The sequence below is a fragment of the Mytilus edulis genome, chromosome 1 (genome assembly GCF_963676685.1).
Source record: "Mytilus edulis chromosome 1, xbMytEdul2.2, whole genome shotgun sequence".
Lineage (NCBI taxonomy): Eukaryota > Metazoa > Mollusca > Bivalvia > Mytilida > Mytilidae > Mytilus > Mytilus edulis.
The window spans coordinates 68,768,994-68,795,357 of NC_092344.1; the positions used below are offsets into that span (position 1 = coordinate 68,768,994).

The following is a 26,364-nucleotide window of genomic DNA, read 5'->3' on the forward strand; positions in this document are numbered from 1 at the left end:
GTATACGTATTTTGAAAAAGTACGCATACGGTCCAGACCGTACGCGTACGGTCCAAATACTCATACGGTCTGGAACATAATCGTAGGAAAAAGGATCAACGCGTTGTGTTTTGGAAGTCTTTCTCTCACTATGAGTCGTAGTCGCTTTGAATTTAGGTGACATGTTCAGCCTAGCCTGATAATAAATTTTGCAGTCATATCATGCTGCGCACTACGATGACTCTTTTATTTACATGATTTTACATTGTATTCAAAGTGGTACATACATTCACTTCAGGAAACAAGTTGATGCTACAGTTTTAATTATACGTTATTTACATATGTTATTTCAGCATACCATTAGGTCCGACTGAACATATCGGACGTTTAACATCAAATATGTTTGTGCTACTTTTTCACGCAACTGCATTGCTGATAGTTACAGCTCAAAGTAAGTTCTGTTTTATTAAATCCAAACTGTGTTAACAGGATTGTAATACATTGTTTATGATAATTGTCAAATTACACTTCATGACTTACACTTCCACAAGTTAAAAAAAACGATTTATCACTTCATAAGACATGTAAGATTTCAAACGTTTATTTTAGAGGATATTCTTTCACTTGTTATCGACTTTTTTGCATATAAAACTTATATAATCTTGTATCAAACCATAGAAGTGTACAGATCAGATATTTGAATAACATTATGACGTCGGTTTTCTTTTAACTAAGAAAGTTGAAAATCAATTCAATATTGATAAAAAAAAAGGAATACAGAAAGACCTGGGATATGCTAGTATGTTTTCACTTATTCACATTTATATATATCGATGTGAAAATATGTAATAAATTAACAAATTAACAAATAATATTTAACACGTTATCTAGTCAATTTATCGAATGATGTGTAACCGTACATTCTGCATTAATAGCGATGCTCCTTGTGCATTAAATGATCCAGTATTGTATACAACAAGGCACAACAACTGAAACGATACTGAACAAGAATCGCATGGTTGGGAATGAATCATTAGAAGAAAATACTTTTCATGTCGATGCATTCCGCATTGCTTGTTTTCAATTTAATACGATTCCATCAGGTTTTGTTTTTGTTTTCGTCGTGTTTGTAATCTGTAGCTACTACACGTTTCTATTACACCTGACATATATTGTTTGTGTACAATTATCATAGCTTATTGGAAGTAACTAAAAAAATATTAAGCGGTTTCTCTATTGATACAGGTACTTGTGCTGATTATTTCTTAAACTAAATCACATGGTGTTCATTACCTCATGCGTCAGATATGTTTCGTCTGGGTTCATGAGAATGTAGACTTATATTTTCAAGACGACGAAAAACATTGTTTTCTAGACTCATGTAGATAAATGGCGTGATTGAATACTAGTATCAAAGATTTTCCTGAATTTCTTATACATGTTATAAGATTTGTTACAAATTTGAACAGGTGGACTTTTTAGACTTCGTTTGCATAAAGAAAGTTGGTTCTACGGGCGGATCATGAGTTTTTGTCACTTTATCTCGCATTTATAAATACTTAAATGACATCATTATGATTATTCCTGAAATTTTTGAAAATGTGTCATGCATTATACATTCACATCGAATACTTACATTACTTGCAATTGTATAATTGTACCAATGTTACTGTATCGAATGAATCGGTAGACTCTTTTCTAATGTACATGATATTTCAAACAAATGTGTGGCACAATAATTTCTGAATGAAAACACATTATGGAGGTACTTATGTTCAGGAAATGATAATATACATACCCATTTTTGTTGTAAGAGGATATAGTACATATTGCATCGAGCATGTTCATCGAAAGCTCTTGTGACATAAATATATTACAGCTGGAGTTGTCATAGTCATTATCTCATTTAAATGAGCAAAATTTAATAAATAAGATGCAAGGTCTACACGGATTTTCAGGAACCTGTTGTTCAGTGGTTTTTGTTTGTTGATGTGATAATCATTATGGTGATTCATAAGTGTTTCTCGTTTCTCGTTTTTATATAGATTAGATTGTTGGTTTTCCTGTATGAATTCTTTACACAAGTCAATTTTGGGTCCTTTATAGCTTGCATTTCGATGTGAGCCCAGGCTCAGTGTTGAAGCCGTACTGTGATCTATAATGGTTTACTTTTTGTGACTAGAATGGAGAGTTGTCTCATTGGCACTTATAACACATCTGCTTACATCTATCTACGTCAACAAAATAACACTTTAAAAATTCAAAGGTAAATAGAAATTGTTTTTTTATGTTTATTCTATCCTGTTTACTTGTTCAATTGAACCCATTATTGTTGCATTAAAGTTTGATCATTAGTGCGTATTATGTACAGTAATTAAACTGATTGCTTTACTTTTTGACAACAGAAAACCTAACACCATTCGGACAGGCTACACAAAGTTCAAAGTACCATGCAAGTGAAGCTGAACATGCTATATATCCTCCAGTATCAAATGAATGGGGACCTGATCAATGTTCCCACACAGCTGTATCTCGTACCAATGTGTCTGAAGCTTGGTGGATGTTTAAGTTTTCGTTCGAAATTGCATATGTCACAGAAATACAAATATACTACAGGGAACGCTGTAAGTATGTTATTGTCATTGTAATCATTTCTTTTTGAAGAATGCATCATGATGCATTGTGGATTTTTGAACTGAGTTTTTTTTTTTTTTTTTTATTTATTTATTTTTCTGAACTGAGCAGCTGACATGAACATTGTATATATCTTATCTCAATTATTGTCTTTTGTTGGTTTTTCTTTAATGTTTGTCAATAACCAAATCAATCACTTTAACTCAGTTTCCCCTTTATTCATCCTAATATGTTCCTACAAATACGAAACTGATTGTTTAAGTATATCAAAATACTTATATTTTAATATTGAAATATTTGTATTTACATAAACATATCCCTACAGGACACTTATATATAAGTTTTACCCTGTCCATCCCAAATTGGTTGACCGATAAGATATGTAAAGGTCTCAAATCAGGTGCGATCTTATTTTTAGATACCATAATAGTCGTCTGATGTACAAATTTACCCACTATGTCCTATTCCTCATTCAGGCATTTTTACCGTGCATAGCGGGTGATGTATGCATAACTAAACACTTTACGGTTTCGTTCATTTTGCAGTACACGAACAACAAAATTATAGTTTACCATGGACTATCTGCAAACGGCAGTTATATTATACTCTGCGGCTAGAGTTTTAGTTGACGCCATCACGAGTTGGTTGACCGTTATGGAATAACCGTTTCACAAATGATATCGGATATGTTCCTTACGTCGTAACTACAATCCCCTTCCCTTTCATGAATGTGACCTACCGAATTAGACTATTTACCGGATTTGTAATCACATAAGCAACACGACGGGTGTCACATGTGGAGCAGGATCTGCTTATCCTTCCAGAGCACCTGAGATCACCCCTAGTTTTTGGTGGGGTTCGTGTTGTTTATTCTTTAGTTTTCTATGTTGTGTCGTGTGTGCTATTGTTTTTCTGTTTGTCTTTTTCATTTTTAGCCATGGCGTTGTCAGTTTGTTTTAGATTTATGAGTTTGACTGTCCCTTTGGTATCTTTCGTCCCTCTTTTGAAGTAATTAGGAATATATCATAAATAGCCGTCTTGCATGTTTTAATTCAGTATTGTATTTTGTCTTGGTATGCTTATTGCTTTTGATCAAATCACTCATGTGTGTGGTTGTATACGTTTCTTCGATTATGAACAGAATCAGATCTGAAATGGTTTAGTTGTTTTGAATTGAAATTGGATACATTTTTTTTATGCACATTAAGTTGCTGTGTTTCATCTTTTTTGAAGCGCAACAACAAACTTTTGACACATATTGCTGGCGGACGACATCATTTCATATCATTAGAATACATATAGTAATTATTTTATACATGTAGGCTATGTACTTTGATCTTGCCTTTATAAACTATGACATCGATACGGTTTGGTCTTCTTTTTTGGAGTTGTATTTACACAAAAAGTCTTGTATTTTATTATCTTTTATACCCTTTTTATTAGGACGCGAAAAGCTAGCATTTTCCTTTAACTTCATTTTCCACTATAAAGATAATGTCTTCTCACTAAATGTTTTTTTTTTGGAGGCTATATTGGATGTATCTGTCTCATTGACCATGAAATAAAGAATACAACAAAAAAGGAACGTCTGCATCATTTCTGGACTCATATCTAGAAATTCAAAATAAAATTCGGCTGAGAACAATACGTTCTGACATTATTTCAGAATTGTGAACTTTCTATTTTTAATAAAAGATGATGCTCTCTCACTATTTTTTTTTCTTTCTTTTTTGTGTGGCTATTTTGAATGTATCTTTCTTATTGAGCTTGAAATAAAAGACACACTTTGCCATAAAGTAAAGTCGGCCTCATTTCTGGACTTACATCTTGATATTCAAAAGTTCGGCTGAAATTGACACTTTACGAAATAAGAATTCAGAAATGTCAACTTTCTATTTCTATGAAACAATTTTCAATCAGCACCTGCACTACAAACCAGTAAAAGTCTGAAATGGCAAATATCTGTTCTCGACTGTACTGAGTTTTACTTGACCCGGCTGAACTGGTCTGTATTTTACCTGATATAACTCGACCCCTATCTTAACAATACTCGACTGTGGTGATTTGTACTTGAACCTTACCTTTGCCATTGAACTGAATTATTACTCGACCAGCCTGAAACAGTCTTAACCCATTCACGACCTTTACCATGTTTACTCGACCGATTTTTTTTTTTTTATTTTTTTTTTTTTATTTTTCAGTCTGAACAATACTCGACCAAAGGTTTACAAAATACTCGATAAGTCTGAACCGATTTTATAATTTTATAGTTGACTAAGCGGTATAGGCTTTGGTCATTGTTGAAGTCCGTACGGTTGCTCTGGTGGAGAATTGTCTCATTGGTAATCATACTACATCTTTTTTTTTATATTTATCAAATAACTTCTACTTTATTTTAATTTTAACTGTTTACATAACCATCGTTTTAACTGACATGACACCAGCCTCAATGAATTAAAGATATATTTACAAATTTCAACATCCTTCCATTACTATCACATTGTTCAAATTATCTAGTTTTTAGGTCTGAGTATTGATATAAAATAAGACTAAAAACACATTTCTACTGATGGTACTAAAACCTTATTAAGGTGCATTTTTGTGTCATGCATTTTTTTTTAACAAAGTGGACATGGTTAATTCACCTTAATTATAAACCTCAAAACACATTATGTTTCATGGTTACATACAATAGACTTGTAATGGGCACTAATTGTGAACCACTTTTTGCGGACCTGTTTCTTAATTGTTATGATACAAAAATGATACTAAAATTTGAAGAAAACAACTCTTTTATATATTTGAATGATACATTGGCTCTCATTAATGACGATACTAGATATATCTCATAAACTTACTTTCAATAAAACTAATACCAACAATGAGCAAGGCCCTTTTCTGGGTGTTGATATCTATATATTTAACGAGAAACGTAATACCAAAATGAAGTATAAAAGAAATGATTTTTCATTTCCTATTGTAAATTATCCATTTCCAGATGGTCATGTGCTCTTGTCGCTATCGTATGGTGTAAACCAAACCTTTAAACAGACTTATTCAGAAGTGATATTATTATGATACTGTTGTCAGTTCATTAAATATGGCTTATTTTGGTATTAGTATTGATTTATTCATAGGGTTTTTGCATCGGAAATAAGCACATTTATTTTAAATGCATTTTAAAACAACCTAACGGGAGGGATTGTGCTTGATTTTTATATGATGAAAACATAATCTTTCAATTAATTTTAATTGATGCCTGGAGCTGGCATGTCATTTACTACTAGTAGTCCCTTGTTAATTAATATATCATTGGTTCTCAAGTAACTTTTTCTGACATCGGACTCGGACTTTTTCTGAACTGAATTTTACTGTGCGTGTTACTTTGTGTTTCTTTATTCTACATTGACTAAAGGTATAGGGGATGATTGACATCTCACAAACATGTTTAACCCCGCCGCATGTTTGTGCCCGTCCCAAGTCAGAAGCCTCTGACCTTTGTAAGTCTTGTATGTTTTTACTGTTTTACATAGTTCATTTATATGTTCTGGAGTTTAGTGTGACGTCCATTTTCCTTGAACTAGTACCCATTTTGTTTAGGGACCAGCAGAATCCCGCCTCCGGGTGCGTGATTTTCTCGCTGTGTTGAAGACCCATGGGTGGCCGTCAGCTGTTTTCTGCTGCTGGGTCGTATAGGATCGTAAGATGTAGTCACAGAAATAATTATATGTTAAGTACGTCTAAATGTATATCTAAAAGGGATTTATATATTAAAAAATAATTTAAATTTTTATTCTGATCAGTCTAAACTATAAAGCAATTACTCGTGATTGGGACTCATTGAAATAGCCAACCTGGTCAGAGAGTAATAAATTATAAACAGCATACTGTAAAGCTCAAATCACAAGGCCTTTTGAATTGACTAGAAAGATAAGACACGAGTGAAAAAAAGGATTTGATGTTTACCTGTAAAACACATCTGGACTGACGTAATTAAACCTTATTAATTTGCTTCGTGTATGACATGTCTTTAATTTTTAGCAAAACTTAAAAAATCAACATCAATTTTAACTGAAGTTTTGTAACATAATTTCTTTTTTTTTTAAAAGGGATTGTTATGGAAGTTCAATGATATTAAATTATTGGTGTTACAAAACATGGAAGTCACTTTTTTTTTTAATTTTATAAGTTGCTTTATAAACAAAAAGGTTAACTGCGTATTAACTTAACTCGACTAACAACATAAATTTAGCATGTAGGACATTCAAAAACAAAATTCAAGAGAAAAAAGGTCACAATTTCTTTTGAGATTATTTGTTGATTAAAAAAGAAAATAATTAATTTTAAATTTTGTTTATTTTGAACTATGATATCATTAATATACAAAGCAACTTTTTAACAAATACATATTCTAGAAAATCAATAATGATCAAATAATGGTTAAGAAGACAATTTGCCAATGATGACTGGTACTTAAATGGCTTCATGGTGCCAAAATATATGTCCTAAAAATATAGAATAGAAATTGGGAATCTGTTAAAGAGACAACAACCAGAGAGTAAATAAAACAATCGAAGGCCACCAATGTGTCTTCAACAAGAAGTCTGAGTCCGATATCAGAATAGGTTACACAATAAACTAAGCAAAATGACAATGATACATAAATTAACAAAGTTCTATTAGCAGTACTGACATGCCAGCTCCAGACTTCAATAAAACTGATAGAAAGATTATGTCTTCATCATATAAAAATCAAGCACAATCCCTCCCGTCAGGGGTTTAGTATCATACCTTCATAAAATAATCGAGAAGAACATAACCCGCATTGTGCCAACAACTGGTTTTAGAATTAATGTGTTAATTCCCGACCCTATGAGTAAATCAATATTAATACCAAAATATGCTATCTTTAATGAACTGACAACAGTATCGTAACTGTATCCCTTCTTAATAAGACTTTTTAAAGGTTAGGTTAGCTTTAGATATTAATGTCGACATTTCTGTGCTTTGTAAAGAAAAGATTTAATGTTAAATACCTGAACGTATAAGATGTCTGCATGTTGTTTATATTTACGAATGATGTCCTTTTATGGATGATAAAATTTAGTACATGTTTTTACTAGTTTGTGATATCGAAAACCCTGATGTTATTATTTTTCAGTAATAAAGAGATTTATTTCGTTAACATGATTTAAATTTGACAAATCTTCATTTATCAAAGTTTTATGAACAATATCCTTAGCCGTTTCATGAATAAATGTAATAAAGGTAAGTATTCGTTCTCTTATATACTCAAACAATTATAAAAACAACTATTTGAGATTTTTTGTTCTATCAAATTTGTGATTTTCTGTCCGTTTGATTAGATTTTTACTAGGCTAAAGTTAGTGTTGAAATTTCCAGTAACCATAAGATATATCTGAAACATTCAAAAAGTTTTAAATACCTTTTAAGATATTTCAATAGTGGTAGAAAGTTCCGTATAAGAGAATTGATAAGAAGTAGTGGATTCGTAAACGATAATCAACGAGCGACTTTAGTCGCGAGTTGATTATTGTTTTCGAATCTTCTACTTCTTATCAATTCTCTAGCTTAACCCATTTCTAGTAAAACGACTATCTGTTTCATCATCTGACAATGAATCAACGAAATTTCATGAAAATAATTTTCTATTTTGTATTTTTTATTCTCTAATAGCTGGAAATGGTTAGATCCACACGGTTCACATTAATTTTATATTTAACTTAATATAAGTTTAATTTAACTTAAATCGATTGTTATCTACCCTTATTAATTCCAGATTGTATATTTGTAAATAATTATTTCATTCAATGTTTAATCATTACAAATTTTTTATATTGATTAGATTTTAGTATTCATAATTTATTCAAAAAGATATATAATTATTATACGGATTTTTTTTTGTAATCTTGTTTGGAAAGTTTAAAAAAAATAGTTACCAACATTTGAAAACCTTGAATATTTTCATATATAGTATTTAGCAACCAAATGAGCAGGTCAATAGTATTAATACAATTCATTTGTTGGGATTTACAATATATTTACAAACAGACTAAGATTATTTAAAATCTGAATGAAGTATAAATGCCACAATAAAACCACCTCACAGTTGATGACAAAATAAATACATTGATTGGTCTTCATTGAAAAATAATATATAAATATTGTGTAAACTGGTTCGCATTCATTATGTTTAGATTATTTCAACGTTATTACATTTGACATCCCTCTTCAATCAGTAAATAAACTAGTAATATTTGTGGTACGCATTCTGAAACCCAATCAGAATTGCTCATGTTACAAATGTACAATATATAAGTATGTCAATTTTAAAAGTTGTCATGTAATCTGTTCATAGCCGTGATCGTCTAGTCGTTGGCTCAGAAAGAAACAAGTTCAAACCTAGGACCGGGAATATTTTTTTTTTCATTTTACTTTTTTTCTCTACCAAAATACTTTTTTAATCTGAAAAGTATTTATATTTCATTTTTCATAACAAGTTGACGATTTTGTTTCTGGTTTTAGAGTCAAAGAAGTAGTTTTACAGTTGTAGCTTATCACAATTTATTCACATTAGAGACAGTTAAATGTTGATGTATATTTGGACCATTTATAATCAAACAAACAAAAAGTGATGGTATGATAGCATTATAATACTAATTCCAAAAGTAAAAATGTTTTATGATGAAAAGGGGAAGGCCTTGTACGTTAAAAGTGATAAGTGTAATTTGTTCATGGATGTTTATTTTATAAAGGAACTGTTCTAATAAGTAATACTTACAATTCCTTGATTGTATGGTGTTATTTATTTTATTATATATCAAATAGACATAAATACAGTTTATTGACATGTATTGACCAATATACGCTTTAAGAGTGATATTAAAATATTAAGCGCTCGTGGTCTAGTGGTATCATGCATAGACTACAATCTTCACTGACGAAAATACACGCGGGTTCGAACCTTTCATCTGTCACTCGTTTTTGAGAGGATTACATTTCGTAAGTTAAAAGATTAAAGTTATGACATAAGTTATCTGAAGTTAACATGGTGGTCAGTGGATTCTTAAAAAAGAATCCACTGTTAGAACAATAGACTGACGTCAGAGAAATGGGTTAAAGTATGTTTATGCTATATTAAACATCTTAAATACATTGTGGATTGTTGTTCAATTTTCTAACAAAGGAAGATAAATTAAATTAGTTCCTCAATTGATGAAATATAATAGATCGATACAAAAACTTGTCTAGGTTGGTTAAGACTTGGTCAAGTATGTTTCAGACTAGATCGAGTATGGTTCAGACTAAGTTGAGCATTCATACACTAATCGATGGTTAAGTACTGGTCGAGAACAACTTCAGACTGTTAAGTATGGTTCAGATTACAGTCAAGTAATATCATCTAGTCAATTTCAGACCAATTAAGATCAGTCAAGTAAAAAAAGTCGAGTACAGATATAGGCCGCTTCAGACTTTAACTTGTTTTTAGTGCTGCAGATGAAGTATATATCTCCCAGTTAATACATGTACGATAGTCAGAGCTTGGTCCACAGCTTGCTTGACATATCATGATTTCCTATATAGAATGTTGCTTCTTACAAAAACGCTATTACACCACTAAGATGTTTGAAATGGTAAAGTTAAAATCATTAGTTCAAAAACATATCGATCACTATCATTAAGTTGACAGGCCGTTATGGAATATTTGTTTTGCAGATGAAAACGATATCTTTCAGTTGTGGTAACCATAATCACGTTGTCTTTTCCTCGAATATGACTCTCTGTTATAAGTGTTCTAGTCATCGTAACTCGATTTGAAAAGGGATTAATGGTTGAGAAATCAAGGAACTAGTTTAGCACTGCTTCGTATAGGAGTGACTTTTCGTTGCTTACCGTTCAGTGGTCTGCATAACTTAGACAAGGAATATCTGCAGAAGGATTTAACACCTTTCTAAAGCAATACATTGTCGTTTAAACTCGGACAATTCACTCACAAACGAATAAAAGTCAGAACAAATGTGTAGAATATATTAAAGTTATTAAGGTATTAAATATAATTTGAAGGACTGGTGATCCTTGTAGAATATATAATAAAATGATGGTTTCGAATAATACAAAAATATATGAACGAATTATAAAATTAAGGGCATATCTTGCCTGTTTCTACGATATGACATACCAAGTTTGGTTTATACAACATTACGGCAATCAGTACGGTGTGATGTATAAATAGTTCATTTGTCTAGTTCTCTTTCGTTCACAGTTTTTCTTGCTCGCAGTATGTCTATATTCGTATTACAGTTGCTTATCGGATGAATGGATTTAAAATATTTATAACCAACACATCAACTATTCCACCTGACGGTTATCTGTGTTATGAGGATCCGGATACCGGTCTTCCAGACATCACTCAGACTATACCTTGTAATTATCTTGGGAAATATGTCATTTATTATGATAATAAGGGATCTCAACCTGTATTTAAAGACGGACCAATCGTTGAATTATGCTACGTTGCTATTAATGGTAGGTATAGTATGTTTTATCAATATATTCTTATCTTATTGTTTTTGTTTGGGTATTTCAGCATTTCCAAAAATGTATACTATGGTTGAAAATAAAGAAACACAACATGTGAAAAATACTCTTAATTTAGTAAGTCCATATCATTTTAAATACAGAAATAAGCATCACATTATACTCGAATTTGTGCAAATTGCATTCTGATCAATCGAAGACGACAACGAATTATCCCCATTCCTACTCAAAAGCATGATGACTTTATCCCTTGAATTATCCCGCAAATGTTCTTTTTTGGGTTCCAATCTTGTTAGCTAGAAAGTCAAAAGTAGCATGAGATGTATACACACGAGCTATGTCGAGCTGCAAACTTTCCTACGTTATTTAAGTGCTGCATTGAAAGTGTCAACACATAATTTCTTTATCGGCTGGCGTTAAAGTTGTCTCTGGTGGGCACCAGGTTTAAGGGTGAATAATATAGCACTCCACATCATCACATTTCTTCTGTTAAATTATCGACCAGTTTCCTAACTAACCTCTCTCCTTACGCGTCAATGAACACTTATACGGCCATTTCTTCTCTGCAGCTTGACTCTTCTGAACAAGACTCGCCTCAGTTGACGTTCATTTGTATGCCCTATAAATTTTTTGCTGCACCATAGGACCTTTAAAAGTCGATGCCAGTGTTTCATTAGTTTCTTTATCGGCTGGCGTTAAAGTTGTCTCTGGTGGGCACCAGGTTTAAGGGTGAATAATATAGCACTCCACATCATCACATTTCTTCTGTTAAATTATCGACCAGTTTCCTAACTAACCTCTCTCCTACGCGTCAATGAACACTTATACGGCCATTTCTTCTTCAGTTTACGGTCATTTGTATGCCCTATAATTTTTTTGCTGCACCATAGGACCTTTAAAAGTCGATGCCAGTGTCTAATTAGTAAGGACGTCTGGTGCGTCACACTTTTTTTGTGCGCAAACAATTGCCGAATCTCTGTCTCGATATTTGTCAAAGATCTGGGACAGTCGATATCGGTTATGTTGCTTTCGCTGTCCATTTTTTTTTTTGTCAATTTAAGTACAATCCTTATTGTGATCTTGTTCTGCTGATGTTGTCCTAAGTCAACCAGAACGTTGACTGTCATCTTTTGAACTGGGTTGCTGCTATCGTTGCCTGAGGAAATCGGAATTCAGTGAACATGATAAAGTCTAGCGATTGAATTATGTTTTTTACCAGCTTAAAGGCAACGCATGACAATGTTCCGTGTAGATGAGTCTAGTTTTTTTTTCATATAATAGCATGTTCGAGAAATATTATAACGGATGATTTTATTTAATCGGTCTTGTGTCTTATATGTACACATTAAACCCGCAAAGCGATAAGACATGATTCACACGTGCAATTCTCCTATAAATCCTATATATTCCCGTATGTATTTTAGTTTTGTGTTACGAATGCTGATCCGGAAAGATCACGTGTGATCACCAGTCACTATCAGCAGTTCAAATTTATTTATGGGACATCTAAATTTTAGCATGATTATATTTGTATGTCTCATTTACACACGTTTTTGAGAAATTCATATCTAAAAAAAAAATTGGTCGTCCAGGGTTTTTTTTTTAGACAGCAAGCTAGTATAGTGTTTTAATTCACCAATATTAAGGGTTTCATCTGTAATTCTGTGTTTAATGTTATTTGGTGGAAAGATTTTGTACTATTTTTATAAGGATAAGTTTTTAAAGTTAATATGGATACATTGCGACATATAAGCAAGAGGGCATTAAAATAATCAAAGTAAATCAGTTTAAGTTTTCACATAGACGCATTACGCAAACCCAAAAAGTAAATACGCACTAAAACTGTTAAAATGATAGAATAAAAGATGACAATAGGAAATGTTTCAAAGAGACAACAACCCGACCAAAGAGAACAGGTCACAAATGGATGAACAACAAGCGTTTGTTGTTTGTATTGATGTTTACATTATCAACCTGCTGATTATGTTTCCACTATTGAATTGTCTTCCGTGTATCAATCACAAAAAATGACGATCCTGACACTTGAAATTATGATAATAATATTCTTTTAGAATTGCAAAACGAATTTGCGCACGGAATTCAATGGTTTCAGTCGTAACTATTTGTCTGAATATTCTACATTATGCTAAACACATTAAATGTTGTGGTTTTAATAGTATCACTGATGCATACTTTAATCTTTAACATGTATGTTCTCTTCAGGTTGTCAGAAAGGTTTTTGGGGGAATAATTGTGAGATACATTGTGCCGACAATTGTATTAACCGTCATTGCCACCCTGGAAATGGCTCTTGTGTATGGGGATGTAACCCTACTAACTGCCTAAATGATTTGTGCAAAAACGATACTGGAGTCTGTACCGACGGTTGTAAGGAAAGACGAACAGGACTGTATTGTGAAAAGTGTAAGTAATACATTCCATCAAAATGATGTAAGACATATGGTCTGAAAGGGAAATTGTGGAGTTTATATGCACGAAAACAACAACTATAATTTGTTATGTTTACCTGGTGTTCTTCGTTGTTTTTTAATTTAAGTTTTATTTTTCGTAAGAGTATATGTGCTACGACGTAGTGTAGTGTTCTGTCCTGTATGTTTGGTATTTCATTTAATCCTTTTTATGATTTATTTGATATCAAATAAAATTAAATAAAATTAAAACAAACGTACATAACTCGACGATCATAAGTGGTTAACAATAATTGACGTTGTTAAAGCATTTTCGTCAAACAACCAAGATACCTAGCAAAATTATAGAAACTTTGCAGATATGCCCATGTTTTCATTTATATAATAATATAATGCATTTGCATGCAGATATATTCAAAACTTTGGTTATGTAAAACAGAAATGTATTGATTTTGTCTTCTATTAATAGTACCGTGACCAGACCCAATATTTTTTAGATTTAATCGTCAAACATACTATATGGCTATATTATATATCATTGGATTCGGAAAAATTAGAACTATTGAAATATCGATGTCGTCAAAAAGAAATGTGGTAACAGTTTTGCATAAAATGAGGTCAAAGATCAAATTCTGTTTTTATTTTATTTTTTCTTCCATACTTTCAAAATTTGAAGAAATATATAAAAAATTAGGTTTAATTCTAGATACAGACACTTTCTTATATCAATTATCAATAAATTGTCTCGAAAATGTTAAACAAAAAAGAATAAGAAATCGATTTTTTCTGGAAATTGGCGTTTTTCAAAAATTTGTTCAATTACACAAGATCAACACATATTCTGTTAAAATTACAGTAGTTACCTTGCCGGCTGACATTCAACCTCATCAATAAATGATATATATTATTTTTACCTGCATCCTACTGTCATGAAGGCATATTTTGCATAAGATCGTTGATGAAATTCATTAAAACTAAAAAGCACTCAATACTTCGAAAATAGTTACAATTCAACATTCCAATCGAAGAGATCCACACAACAAAATCATATCTTCTGGTTAATTTTCAAGGAACATTTGAAATTTTCTCGTAATTCTGACCCTTTACAGGATCAAAGCCCCGGACATGTAAGGTTTTGTAGTGAACAAACACATGACTCTTTCACATGCAGATTTTCCTTTCAATGAAGACACAAGATCCTGCAAGAATTCTGCTGAAATAAACTTTTAAAAATACACGGGGTGTAATGCATCATTTTACTCTCGCCAACCGTATTCTAAAGGTGACCGGATAAGGGTTTAGCAGTATGTAATGCGGTCCAAATTTTCAGTTTGAAACGAAGTACGTAAAACATACTGTTTCAGTGCCGTCTCGCAGGAAGGTAACCTGACTAAACTTACATCTTTACTAGTGGCATACTTGAATAATTATAATAATGGAGTGGTTTTAAAGAGATACATTGTGATCATAAACCTTTGAAATTATCTTTCATGGCAAAACTGGGGCTTCATCATTGTCAATATTACCGAAACTCTAAAAACAACGGAAATAGTTGTGCGTGTCCTTCGAATTCTTGTAGACAGTTTGTATACCTACTCCAAACAGAGACGAAGTTGTGTCGCATCGGGCAAGTGCATGTGCAGCAGGCAATAGTTTACAAATTGTTGGGGAAAGACAGACACATAATTATTGAATTGGTGAACATCTCCGCCAATCATGTACACTGCTAATGTTCCACATCTGCAACCACAACTCGCTTGTATGTGTCCTAATTTTTATAGAAGCGAATACACAGAACAATTACAATTGTATAAGAGGTCCGTATGATTGTTCTTCCACTCTTTCACATTTCCGTAAACTCCGTGTCAAAGTTTCAAGCATTGGGTATATGCCTTATCTTGAGTGCTGAACAAGCTACGACAGCCATAAACAGTGTTGGTATAAATAACTTTGACAATTTCGGAATTAACAATCGTTCTGACTATGTAAAGCTCTAATCAGGTGGAATCTTATGGGATTTGTCAAAGTTTTCCACTCAGGAGTACTTCTCCGCTCTATAATATGATACACTTTGATGCATGTAGTCTCTGTGTGGCGTTTTCTTTCGGCAGGCTTTATAGAGTTGTTCATGTCGTAGCGGTCAAACACATGTGCTTCAAAGTTCGCCATAGAAATTCATTGGGACATATTTTTGATAATAAGCTGCTAGGTCGCCGTATGTTTTACCTTTTTTAGCATTATTAAAAATTAAACCAATGCCATACCATCTCTTATGTAAGTTGTGAGTGATGGTATAAAGGAAGGTAGGGAAAGTGCACAAGAGACTTAAGATTTGATTTGCTTCACAAAATCCGAATTGCATGATTTTCTCATGGTGCCGTCATTTTGAAAAGGGGATAATGGAATGGGTGCGACAACACATGTTCTATGATAAAATCATCTCTACATTTTGTCGAAATCAGTGCACGTCTAATCACAAACTATGGATTTATGCGACCTGAAAGTATTTCCCCCGATTTATATTTAAGGTTTGTGTTTGACTTTGATATTGGACTATAAAAACTCCTTGTGGTCTTAAGAAAGAGCACTAGTGATATAATATTTAGAGATGTTCAAGTCTTCCTTGACAACTGTGAGCAAAGAACCTCGAATATGTCTTGAAGCATACATTTAAAAAGAGATATTGATAAGACATTGAGGGTGGAATTCCACACCAAAGGGATCAGTCATGGATTATTTAGATGGTTCACAATGGCAATAACATGTTCTTCATCTCTTTTCTCTGCTGTTAGCTTTGTTTCTCCTTGTGAATTTGCATAATTTGCAGCAATTCCATCTCTTTTCCATTTTACACGACTAATAGATTCTATGAAATGTCTAGTAAGGGTCCATCTAACAAGCGCAGACTTATTATGCCTACAGTGCCACCTAATCCCCTTGAGGCTTTTATAACGGTCTTTTCTGTTGCCATGTAATAGTACTGTTAAAATGTCCAGGAATCTGTCTAAAAAGCAAAGTAGCCATCTATAAAAGGTGAACGAATGTTCTCAGAAAATTGAAGCATATCGAGTATCCACCTTCGTGCGGTGCGGTTGGTTTCAAAAATGTAATGTTACATTTGAGATTACGATCTCAAGGAAGAGACCAATTTCCCTCTCGTTCTGCTCTAACATTTGACAGCTAAATGTCTACTGCTTCAAGGAACATATCTCAGTATGTAAATGTAAGTAATACATCACATTCCAATTGCGTATATGTATCTACAAGCGGATGTTTATGAACTTCGAATAGCTCCGTCATATGAGCGTTATGAATTTTGTCTGGCTTGAATTGCTGAAAGAGTGCTTCGGAGACAAATGAATTTGATATTATTGATAAATAAAGGTACAAATGTATGAAATATCATATAAATGTTAATTATTTTACATTTTGCGTTAAAAAAAATTATGAAATTAAATTGGAACGTACTCTATCAAATGCAAAGTATTCGTAGTGTTAAACTTTTACAAAAACTCTTTAATAACGAATCAATTTTGCTAAACTTTATTTGAAATCGTTAAAATAACATGAATAAGGTGTAACAACAATGTATATAATAATAGAAATCATATCACGGATGTTAATTTACAATGTTGACCTCAAAACTTTTCTTAGTCTAATTTTCGTTCAAGTAAACTAACGTACTTCAAAGCCCATTTTACGAAAATTGCACCGTACGATTTTTTGACGACAAGTCAAAACGTTAAGTGTAACCTTTGAACTACCAATACTGTGATTTATGGCCGTATAGTCCGAATGACAATTAAACTCCTTAAATAAGCGACTTTACTTTACTCGGTCACCGTACTATTAAAGGTTATAACTAGAATTCAATGGACATGATGGAGAAAATTATAAAATGCATGGATATTGATTTTTGTAATACTACATGTATAAGCGAATATTTGACACTAATGAAAGTTTCGACTGCTCGTGCATGTATAAAAAAATATTTTTTTACTTTGAGTTGAAATACTTTCCATTTTAGATTTAAAAAAGAGAATATATGCCTTTCTAAACCTTCATATACAGATAAGTTATTGTTTTTGTCTTAATATCAACCAAGCTAAAAAAAAAAAGGACGAAGTTCACAAAAGGAACATTCAAACTGAAAAGTCGAAAATAAACTGACAATATTAACGCCATTGCAAAAAACGAAAAAAGACAAAAGACAAATAACACTACACAAAACACTACAAATAAACCTTTAGACTGAGCAAAACGAAACCCATCCGAAAAGGGGGATGATTTCAGTTCTCCAGTAGAAAATGACCAGCTCAGGGTCAATATAAATGTACAGTCAGCTATTTGTCGCAATTATATATCATTATCATATAATCAAGCGGCATTAACATTTCCTGTTTATTTCCTACCACAGGAGTAGATAACCTTAGCTGTTGTTGTCAAAATCTCTCGGGAGTGTTGGTCCTCAATGCTCTTCAACTGCCTACCTCGTGTAGACTTTTTAACGATTTTTTTATTCGGGTTTCACTGCAGAGTATTGTAAAAAGTAAAATACAAAATATTTCGAACTCCGAGGAAAATTCAAAACTAAATGTCCCTAATCAAATGGCAAAATCAAAAGCTCAAACTTATCAAACGAATGGATAACACATTTCATATTCCTGACTTGGTACATGTATTTTCTTATGTAAAAAATGGTAGATAAAACTTGGTTTTATATCTAGCTAAACCTTCCAATTATATGACTTGTAAACACAACGGTCGTCTGGCGTGCAAAATGTTAAGCCTGGTATCAATGAAGAGTAAATTTATATATACTTGTTATTTTAATCTAACTTTTCTTTCACCGTTCTATTTTTGACATGTTGTTTTAATATGCTGATTGCATTGTTTTAGCTCTAATTAGTAGTTGTTAACAAGCATTGCGTCCAATGAAACTTTCAAAAGATATCTAATGACATGCGTTCCACGTTTGTATGTTATATAGTTGTTCTCGGGTTTACCATTCTTATAATGTCTTATTACTGTCTGCGAAGTTTGTGCAAATTCCTCTAAAAATCAGATTTAGGTTTGGGGTACACAACACGAAGACGAAAACTCTAAATTGCTCATCAAAAACGATCAAAAATCTCTTCATGAGTAGAGGTCTTTGCATCATGGCTTTCAAATTGTCTGTGTTGAAATAAATCACAAAAAGCGCGTCCGCTGCACACAATAAATAGTGCAATTTTCATCAAAACTTCTGAATGATTTAGTCATGTAAGTGGATATACATAATACAGCTTTTTTTCAAACTCTAAATGAAAATGTTGTTTCGAATAAATAACACAAATAACGCAGTTTAAATGGTTAACTTATATTTAAGGTTGTCCATCTACACATTATGGTCCTATGTGTAATGAGTCCTGCCCTGAGAACTGTCATGGACCATGTGACCTTAAAACCGGAAACTGTGCATTTGGATGTTCAAATGGATGGACTGGAAATAATTGTGCACAGGGTAAAGACCAGTTTACACTATTAGATTTAGTCATACCGAGGCACTTAGATGACGAAAAATTAAAATTACAGATTGTAGTTTAAATAAAGGTTGTTTAAATTAAAGAAAATAATTGATGCAAGCTAAACTTCATTGTAGTTTTAACATTGGTAGGCATTAAATTCGTGATTATTTTTGCCCGAGCGATAGTGAAGGCTAAAATAACACGACAATAATGCCTTCCCATGTTAAAAACTACAATAAAGAATAGCTTACATCAATTATTTCGATTCTGATTAGGACAATTAAGGTTATTTCTCTGTCAGATGTGTATAAGTGTAGAGGTTTTGTGTAGGCTCTTCCATGAAACTCCCTTTTTTGTTTGTAAACGAGCAAATGACTGGCATTGTGATTTTTCAGAGGGAGGAGTTTGAACAGCCAGCATGAACGGATGTCGATGTCAATTTCCAATTGCAACACATTACAGTCATAATAAATGAATTAGTAACAACATGTGCATCATTTAAGAGTTTGGAAGTGTTTTAAGTAAATTAAATATATCAAATGCATGCACATTTGATAAAATTCATTATTCTGCAGTAGTCAATATACGCATGTGCAAACAAATTTTATTGGATTTAGAGCATGGGTTTATTCACAAAGCGAAAGAAGCACGTCATATTAGAATAACAATATAAGCATGTCTCCGCAACCCTCAAATCAAGTGTGAAAAAATTTCTAATTATATATTCTGTTCAAACAAACAAATGAAATAAATATATTCCTATAGCTGATAATGTTTTGTCTCAGAAAAAAGATCCCTAAAAAAAGCTAAGAGTAAACTCGGGGGTTCCGTTAGGATCCATAATCCCACTCATGACAACTGAGGAATAGTTTATGCATATGTCTATGTTGGTAGAAACATCAAATCGGTTATATGTTGCCTTATACTCTATTCTAAAATACAATAATCATAATTACAATGTAAGAAGAATGGTTTCATGTCAACAGATAAGACAGTTTTCAGCTTGCTTTTAGTAACTACATTTTTATCTAATACGTTATTCGAAAATTAGCCTTTTTGTAATATTTGTGGTTGGTTTTTTTTTCCTTGTCTACTGTACTGTCGGTATAACTATTGGGGAATATGTATAAAAAGTGCTTCCTTGAAGTTGTTTTGAATTGGGTTACTATAAATGCAGAACTGTCGTAAAGGGTGATTATTTCAGGCACGGATTGGCGGTCTATGAAAAGATGAAAGTTACACATATCTTGTGTAATCAAGGAATATTAGGTATGAAAATGATGGTGTGCCGTAGGTACGCTCATAGTTTAAAATGCAGGAACACGTTTAGAAACTGCCATTTATCTACCCTTTTCGCGAATCGTGAGGTGTCCACAGCAACAAAACATGAAGTAAATGAGCGACAGTTGACAAATCGTTTGATGTTTACCAAAAAATAGGTTTTAAACTAAAACAATACAGTAGTATAATTTATGGCACGTCACTTTTAATGTGAACGAAAATTGGGGGCTGTTCTCTGCTTGTCCTTTTAACAAGTCAAGATCTGTTAAGAGTAATTTTTAGAATTCCAGCTCGTTTCTTTTTCGGAAAGATTGTCTTCAAGGATGTTCAACAAACTGTTTTAATAGAAAATGTAATAATTTTAATGGCGAGTGCATTTAGAAATGTAATGATGTGTGACAGGGCGTCACCTTTCCACAATGATTATTCTTTGATATATCTACTTTTTATTTTCATTATATTCAATTTCAGTTAAAGCTTATTTATGAAAAGATTTTTTATTATTACAATATTTAAGAGCTCAAACATGCAAACATGTGTAGACATAAATAAACGTTGTATTTCTCCATATCACTTATGCTCAGAGTACTCAATTATAACGGACTAACATTTAGGTTATGATCTTTGTTAGAAAAACAACGAAAGTAGTCATATTGTTATAGACTACCTGTTATACCAGGTATTTTTAATGTTATTACAAAAAAAGATCGATTCTACACTGATAGTTGATATAAATGATTTTATCATAAAAAAAATATGCAATCACTACAGGTTACTAAATACTTTAATCTTAAGTAAACAGTTGTTATCCTAACAAATTAAAAATACATTTAGGCTAAATTTTAACACGTCTTCTTTTCAGAATGTCTAAATGGAACATTTGGAAGAAATTGTTCTGAGTTTTGTGCAGGATGTTTATCAAGTATGTGTGATCCTGTTAATGGAGAATGTGATAACACAGTTTCCTGTAGCCCCGGCTATTTATACAGTGAATACTGCAACACAAGTACGTTAAGTGTGGTATTTAAATTATACGTTTGTTTATACTGTAAATGAAATAATTGACTGGATTGATTGATGTTGTCGTTTTCAGAACGTCATTAAGTTCAGCATCATATATCATATACATTATATTTCCGCATCAATTTATAATGTTTATATGAACTGTGAATCTATCCAATAGAAAAAGACAGCTTAAACGGCAAATTTGTAATAATTATTGTTCAACGGTAAGATTAATCTTATTGCTCGGAACCTCTTTCCGATATGAGTGCAATCTCTCCCCCATGGATGTTGTTTTTTCTAGTTTGGAATATATCTCACTGAATGAAATTTTTCAAAGGCGAGGAAGTTCAACTTTTCATAGGCGAGGCATGTCATATCGTATTCTTAATAAACAATCTTTTGCAGAACATCAAAACTGTGAACAGATATACCAGTTAAGATTATTTTTGGAATGCTTTGCTTTCAAACCATCAATAACGACGATATCTTATTTATTCCATTTTCAAATATTTAGCAATGCGAAAATGTTATTGTGTTGTCGTGAAGTTCAATAAAAAATCAAAGTGGATTAAGATGGCTCGGTTGTCTTTCTCCTTCTTGAATTTGAAAAAGAAGAAAACAATAAGTCTATATCTTTAATGGAATATGCAAATTTTGAGAGTAGTAAGTAATTCATCAGTAAGACATGTCATACAATTAATATTGAAAAGTATATGTGTTATCATATTTAGGGCTGTATTTTTTAAAACACAATATTTTTGTTTGCTTTTTTTCTTCAACTTTGCCAAATAAGGGGAGAAAACGCAGATAGAAGGGGATATAACTCATATAAAGGAATTCTATAATAGAACGTGTTATTAATTTAGAGTTGATTGCAGACCAAGCATTACATAAAATAAACACACGTTAACGCCACATGCACATATTTCGTTAGTTAACATCAATTTCTACTATGCATGTATTTATATTAGCACGACCAAATTTTCTAATATCTATCCGAGTAAATGCGCGTCCACCCTGTGTCCGTTTAGGCAGTAGTAAACACTCGTTTGCTTCCGATTTCGCAAGTTTATTTTTACTAGCACCTTACAGTAAACGGGCGTTTAGTACAGATTTTTTTTAGTGAATTTTTACATGCACTTGAAAAACACGTGCGTTTAATTTTTGCGTTAACTAAACGTTGAAATTATAAAATAAACTTTGTGTACATTTGTACAGTTGTTTTTTTTATTATTTCTTCAAAATTACCTTTATCTTAATATTTTACGTATACGTGTTTCAAACCGTTACAATTCAGAAACACTTTTAATTCGAAATATCATCTTCTATTTATTGCAAATAAAACAGTTCTAATAATTTCAAATAGCTGATTTTCTATATATTTTTTCAAAAGGACAAATTTAAACTCCCCAAACATTAAAAAAACATTATGCCCAAATTAAATACTGAAAACTATTTTGTATTCAATATCATACACATTCTTTACAGCAGATACGATGACAATCTGCGTTGGCTACGATCAATAAACGTGCGTTTAGTTTTCATAAAAAATAGAAGACGCCCTATTTTTTTTACGTTAACGCGGACGTTATCGCTCGTTTACTCTTTACAAAATTGTAAGACGCGCCATTTTTGCGTTAATGCGCAGATAAATGCGAAAGAAAATCTGTTTACTTTTTATGTCTCCTGAAATTTTGGAGTTAATAAAGGGTTAACGCGGCGTTTCCAAAAATTGCACACAAATAAACGCCGCAGTAACTTTTTATTCCGTCTTCATGTAATGATTGGTTTGTACCAAACTGTACCTATTTTAATAGGTAGCTAGAAAATAAGTCCAAGAACCCTATTTTTTTCTTTTCCCTATCTGAAAGCATGTTATAACAGCTATTTCTCGCATTTTGAAATTCTATGGTGTAGATTTCACACAAAATTAGATTTTCCATGAGTTATCTAGACAAAATCTAATTTTGCACAACTTTCAGTGTGAAAAGAAGTGTGGTGACCCATACTTTTGTTGTTGTCTCTTTGACATACAAGTATTTCCTATTTCCATTCTCAATTTTATTTGTATTATTTTTGAAAAGAAGCATGATGAAACTTCATGTTGACTAACTATTAAAACATTATATGGATTTTAAATAAGATCCCCCTCCCCGATTCCACCTTTAGTCAGATTAAGCTATTTAAGATTTCTGTTGTATTTTAGTTTGACAAAAAATCAATATTTTCAAATTTCATGTACAAATTTGGCAAACAAAAACGATTTGATGACTTCATGTATACAAGGTTGGCAAACAAAAACGATTTGATGACCTCCGTATTTTCGATTTTTTTTTATGTTTTGCAGAGAATGAATGTGTTTTTTACTGTAACACTGTCGGCACAATTTCATATTCCAAGCACATAACTGCTTGGAATACCTTTTCAAATATGAGGTTGATTAGTATTCTAAACTAATAATTCATAAAAATGTGTACCTAGTAGTGCAATCCTTTCCTGGGAGTAGACAAACCTAAGTGTTCAGAATTATAATTCAACATTTAAAAAACATAAAAATATTCCAAAATTGACATATCAATGAGATTCCAAATCATAAAACAAATGTGTGTTACTGAGCTGGTGCGGCCTTCAACAATGAAAATCCTTGCATGTATCTTTTATTAGTGTTTTTGTTTTACAGCTGCTTTTTCATTATGAACATTTATGTCTGTGTCTCTTTTTAATTGTCTAATTGATAGCTCACGATTTTATCTCGTGTTTTATTCGAATGTATTATCGTTATTAAAACATTAAACTTTTCTACACTTTACACAAGTCTTCCCCATTCCAAAAATTAAAAAAGTTAATATTGCTTTGTTTCATCTTATCAATATGTCTTTGTAAAGAATCACTCTGATTCAAACGAAAACTTCTCTGAAAGTGATATTATCAAGATGCTTAATTTCTTGATTGACAACATTTATACTATTAAATGAGAAGATCTTTTTGTGTGTCGCTTCTTTTCCTTCCACAATAAAATAATCATCGGGCCTCTGTGTCCTATATGTACCATGCATACTGACATTTAACATCCTCCCTGATAATTATTCCATTTGGGTTATCTTGGTAGAAAAACGAAAATAAAGGCGTCCGCATATTTTTCCGTCATCGGACGGACTTTTTAGTCATAGACCAGGCTTTCGTTATTTTTTTCTTCTCTATATTTCAATTATTTTCCATGGCAGTCACTGATATGATATATGTAGAGAGTTCTTTTATAATATAATAAGACATATAGTGAAGCATTCTCCTGTTTTTTATTGGATATTCCTGATTGTGGAGGGGAAAAAAGGGGGAGGGTTTTTATCTTCTATATATTTCAATCGTTTTTCACGGCAGTCACTAATATATTATATGTAGAGAGTCTCTGTATAAAATAATAATAAATTTGGAGTAGCGTTCTGCTTTTCTCATTAGTATAACGGATCTTCAAGAAATAAAAGGGGGTGGACTTAAAATAATTGTCCTGGCGCCAAGTACCGATGACTTAATACCTTTCCTGAAATTCTACATTCATAAATTTTATAACTAAAAATCATCCTACAACAGTTAACAAAACCAGGTTTAATCCATATTTTCTACACGAGAAAACGGCTGTTCCGAGTTGGAAATTAACAGATGTTGTCCATTCGTTTGATGTGTTTGAGCTTTTGATTTTGACCTTTGATAAGGAACTTTTCGTTTTGAATTTCCTCGGAGTTTAGGGTGCAATCAACAGTTTTTTTCTATGACGTCACATTTTGAGGGACCATGCATAAGTGACCCTTAGTGGTGGACTGATTAATAAAGATACTTGTATAAAACTAGGTATCACTGGAATCAGAATGTTCTCTAGTTTATAATGAAATAAAAATAATGTGTACTTTTAATATATTAAAAATATTCCATCCAATGAACATGGGGGAAAAAGGTCTAATTTGAACAAAAAAAACTTGAAACCAGGTCATGTGCACACCCATGAAGACATGATCCATGCACATTTTACATAATCAAAACTGTATGAAATTTGTAGGTTTTTACCTGGCCTTTCAAAAAAATCTTGTTTCAGGGTACGGTTTCCTGCTCCAAAAAGAGCTACAGTGGCTGCAAATAAGTTTTCAATTTTCACTGCCAAAAAAACAGGTTGTTTACAGTGTTGTCTCCCCTCAAAACATGTAAAGTTAATACAATTTTAAAAATTATTTCAATCATTCAACCTGTTTTAATTCAAAGCTAATTAACTAATTTTTACAATCAAATACAAAAAACATGATACTTTTTCACCAATTGAGTAAATAAACAGGGGTTTCCCTCCATGGTTATTTTTAGTCGGGGAATAACCCCTAGTTTTTTATACGAAACTGTTTATAGCACCCTTAGTTATTTTCTATAATTTTTTTATAATGTTAAGCACGCTATGAATGCCTGCGATTTCGCGGGTGTTTTCTAGTGTTTATAATGTTTGGAGGACGTGTTTTTCAACAAACTTTCGGCAATCCAATGGGACGCAATTATGCTCCTCTTTTTGTCGACTTGTTCCGCTATTTTTATGAAGTGACTTCATACAGGAACTTTTAAGGAAGAAAGGAAAGAAGTTAGCAATATCCTTTAAATCTACTTTCCGCTATATAGATGATGTTCTTTCATTAAATAATTCAAATTTGGATCACTATGTTGAACGCATCTTTCCCATCGAACTAGAGATAAAGTAATGTATAGAACAGATACAGTTAAGTCTGTCTCATATCTTCACTTACATCAAGACATTGACAATGAGGGACGGTTGAAAACAAAACTCCACGACAACAGAGATGATTTTAGCTTCCCAATTGTGAACTTTACTTTTCTTTGTAACAAACATACCATGGCAAGCAGCAGCTGCATACGGAGTATACATCTCCAAATAAATACGATATTCCCGGTCTTGTATTTCCTATCATGATTTCCTTGAT

The 26,364-nt window shown here is 32.2% G+C and overlaps 1 protein-coding gene across 1 annotated transcript in view; it reads left to right on the plus strand.

The window, feature by feature from the left end:
• The first annotated feature begins 277 nt into the window (after positions 1-277).
• Positions 278-26,364, plus strand: part of LOC139529808 (neurogenic locus notch homolog protein 2-like) — a 43,853-nt gene continuing 17,766 nt past the window's right edge. The window contains exons 1-6 of the mRNA XM_071325759.1: positions 278-430; positions 2,385-2,603; positions 10,936-11,160; positions 13,396-13,596; positions 18,970-19,104; positions 21,252-21,395. Coding sequence (XP_071181860.1) covers positions 379-430; positions 2,385-2,603; positions 10,936-11,160; positions 13,396-13,596; positions 18,970-19,104; positions 21,252-21,395 — 976 coding nt within the window. The 5' untranslated portion in view covers positions 278-378. The remainder of the gene's footprint in view (positions 431-2,384; positions 2,604-10,935; positions 11,161-13,395; positions 13,597-18,969; positions 19,105-21,251; positions 21,396-26,364) is intronic.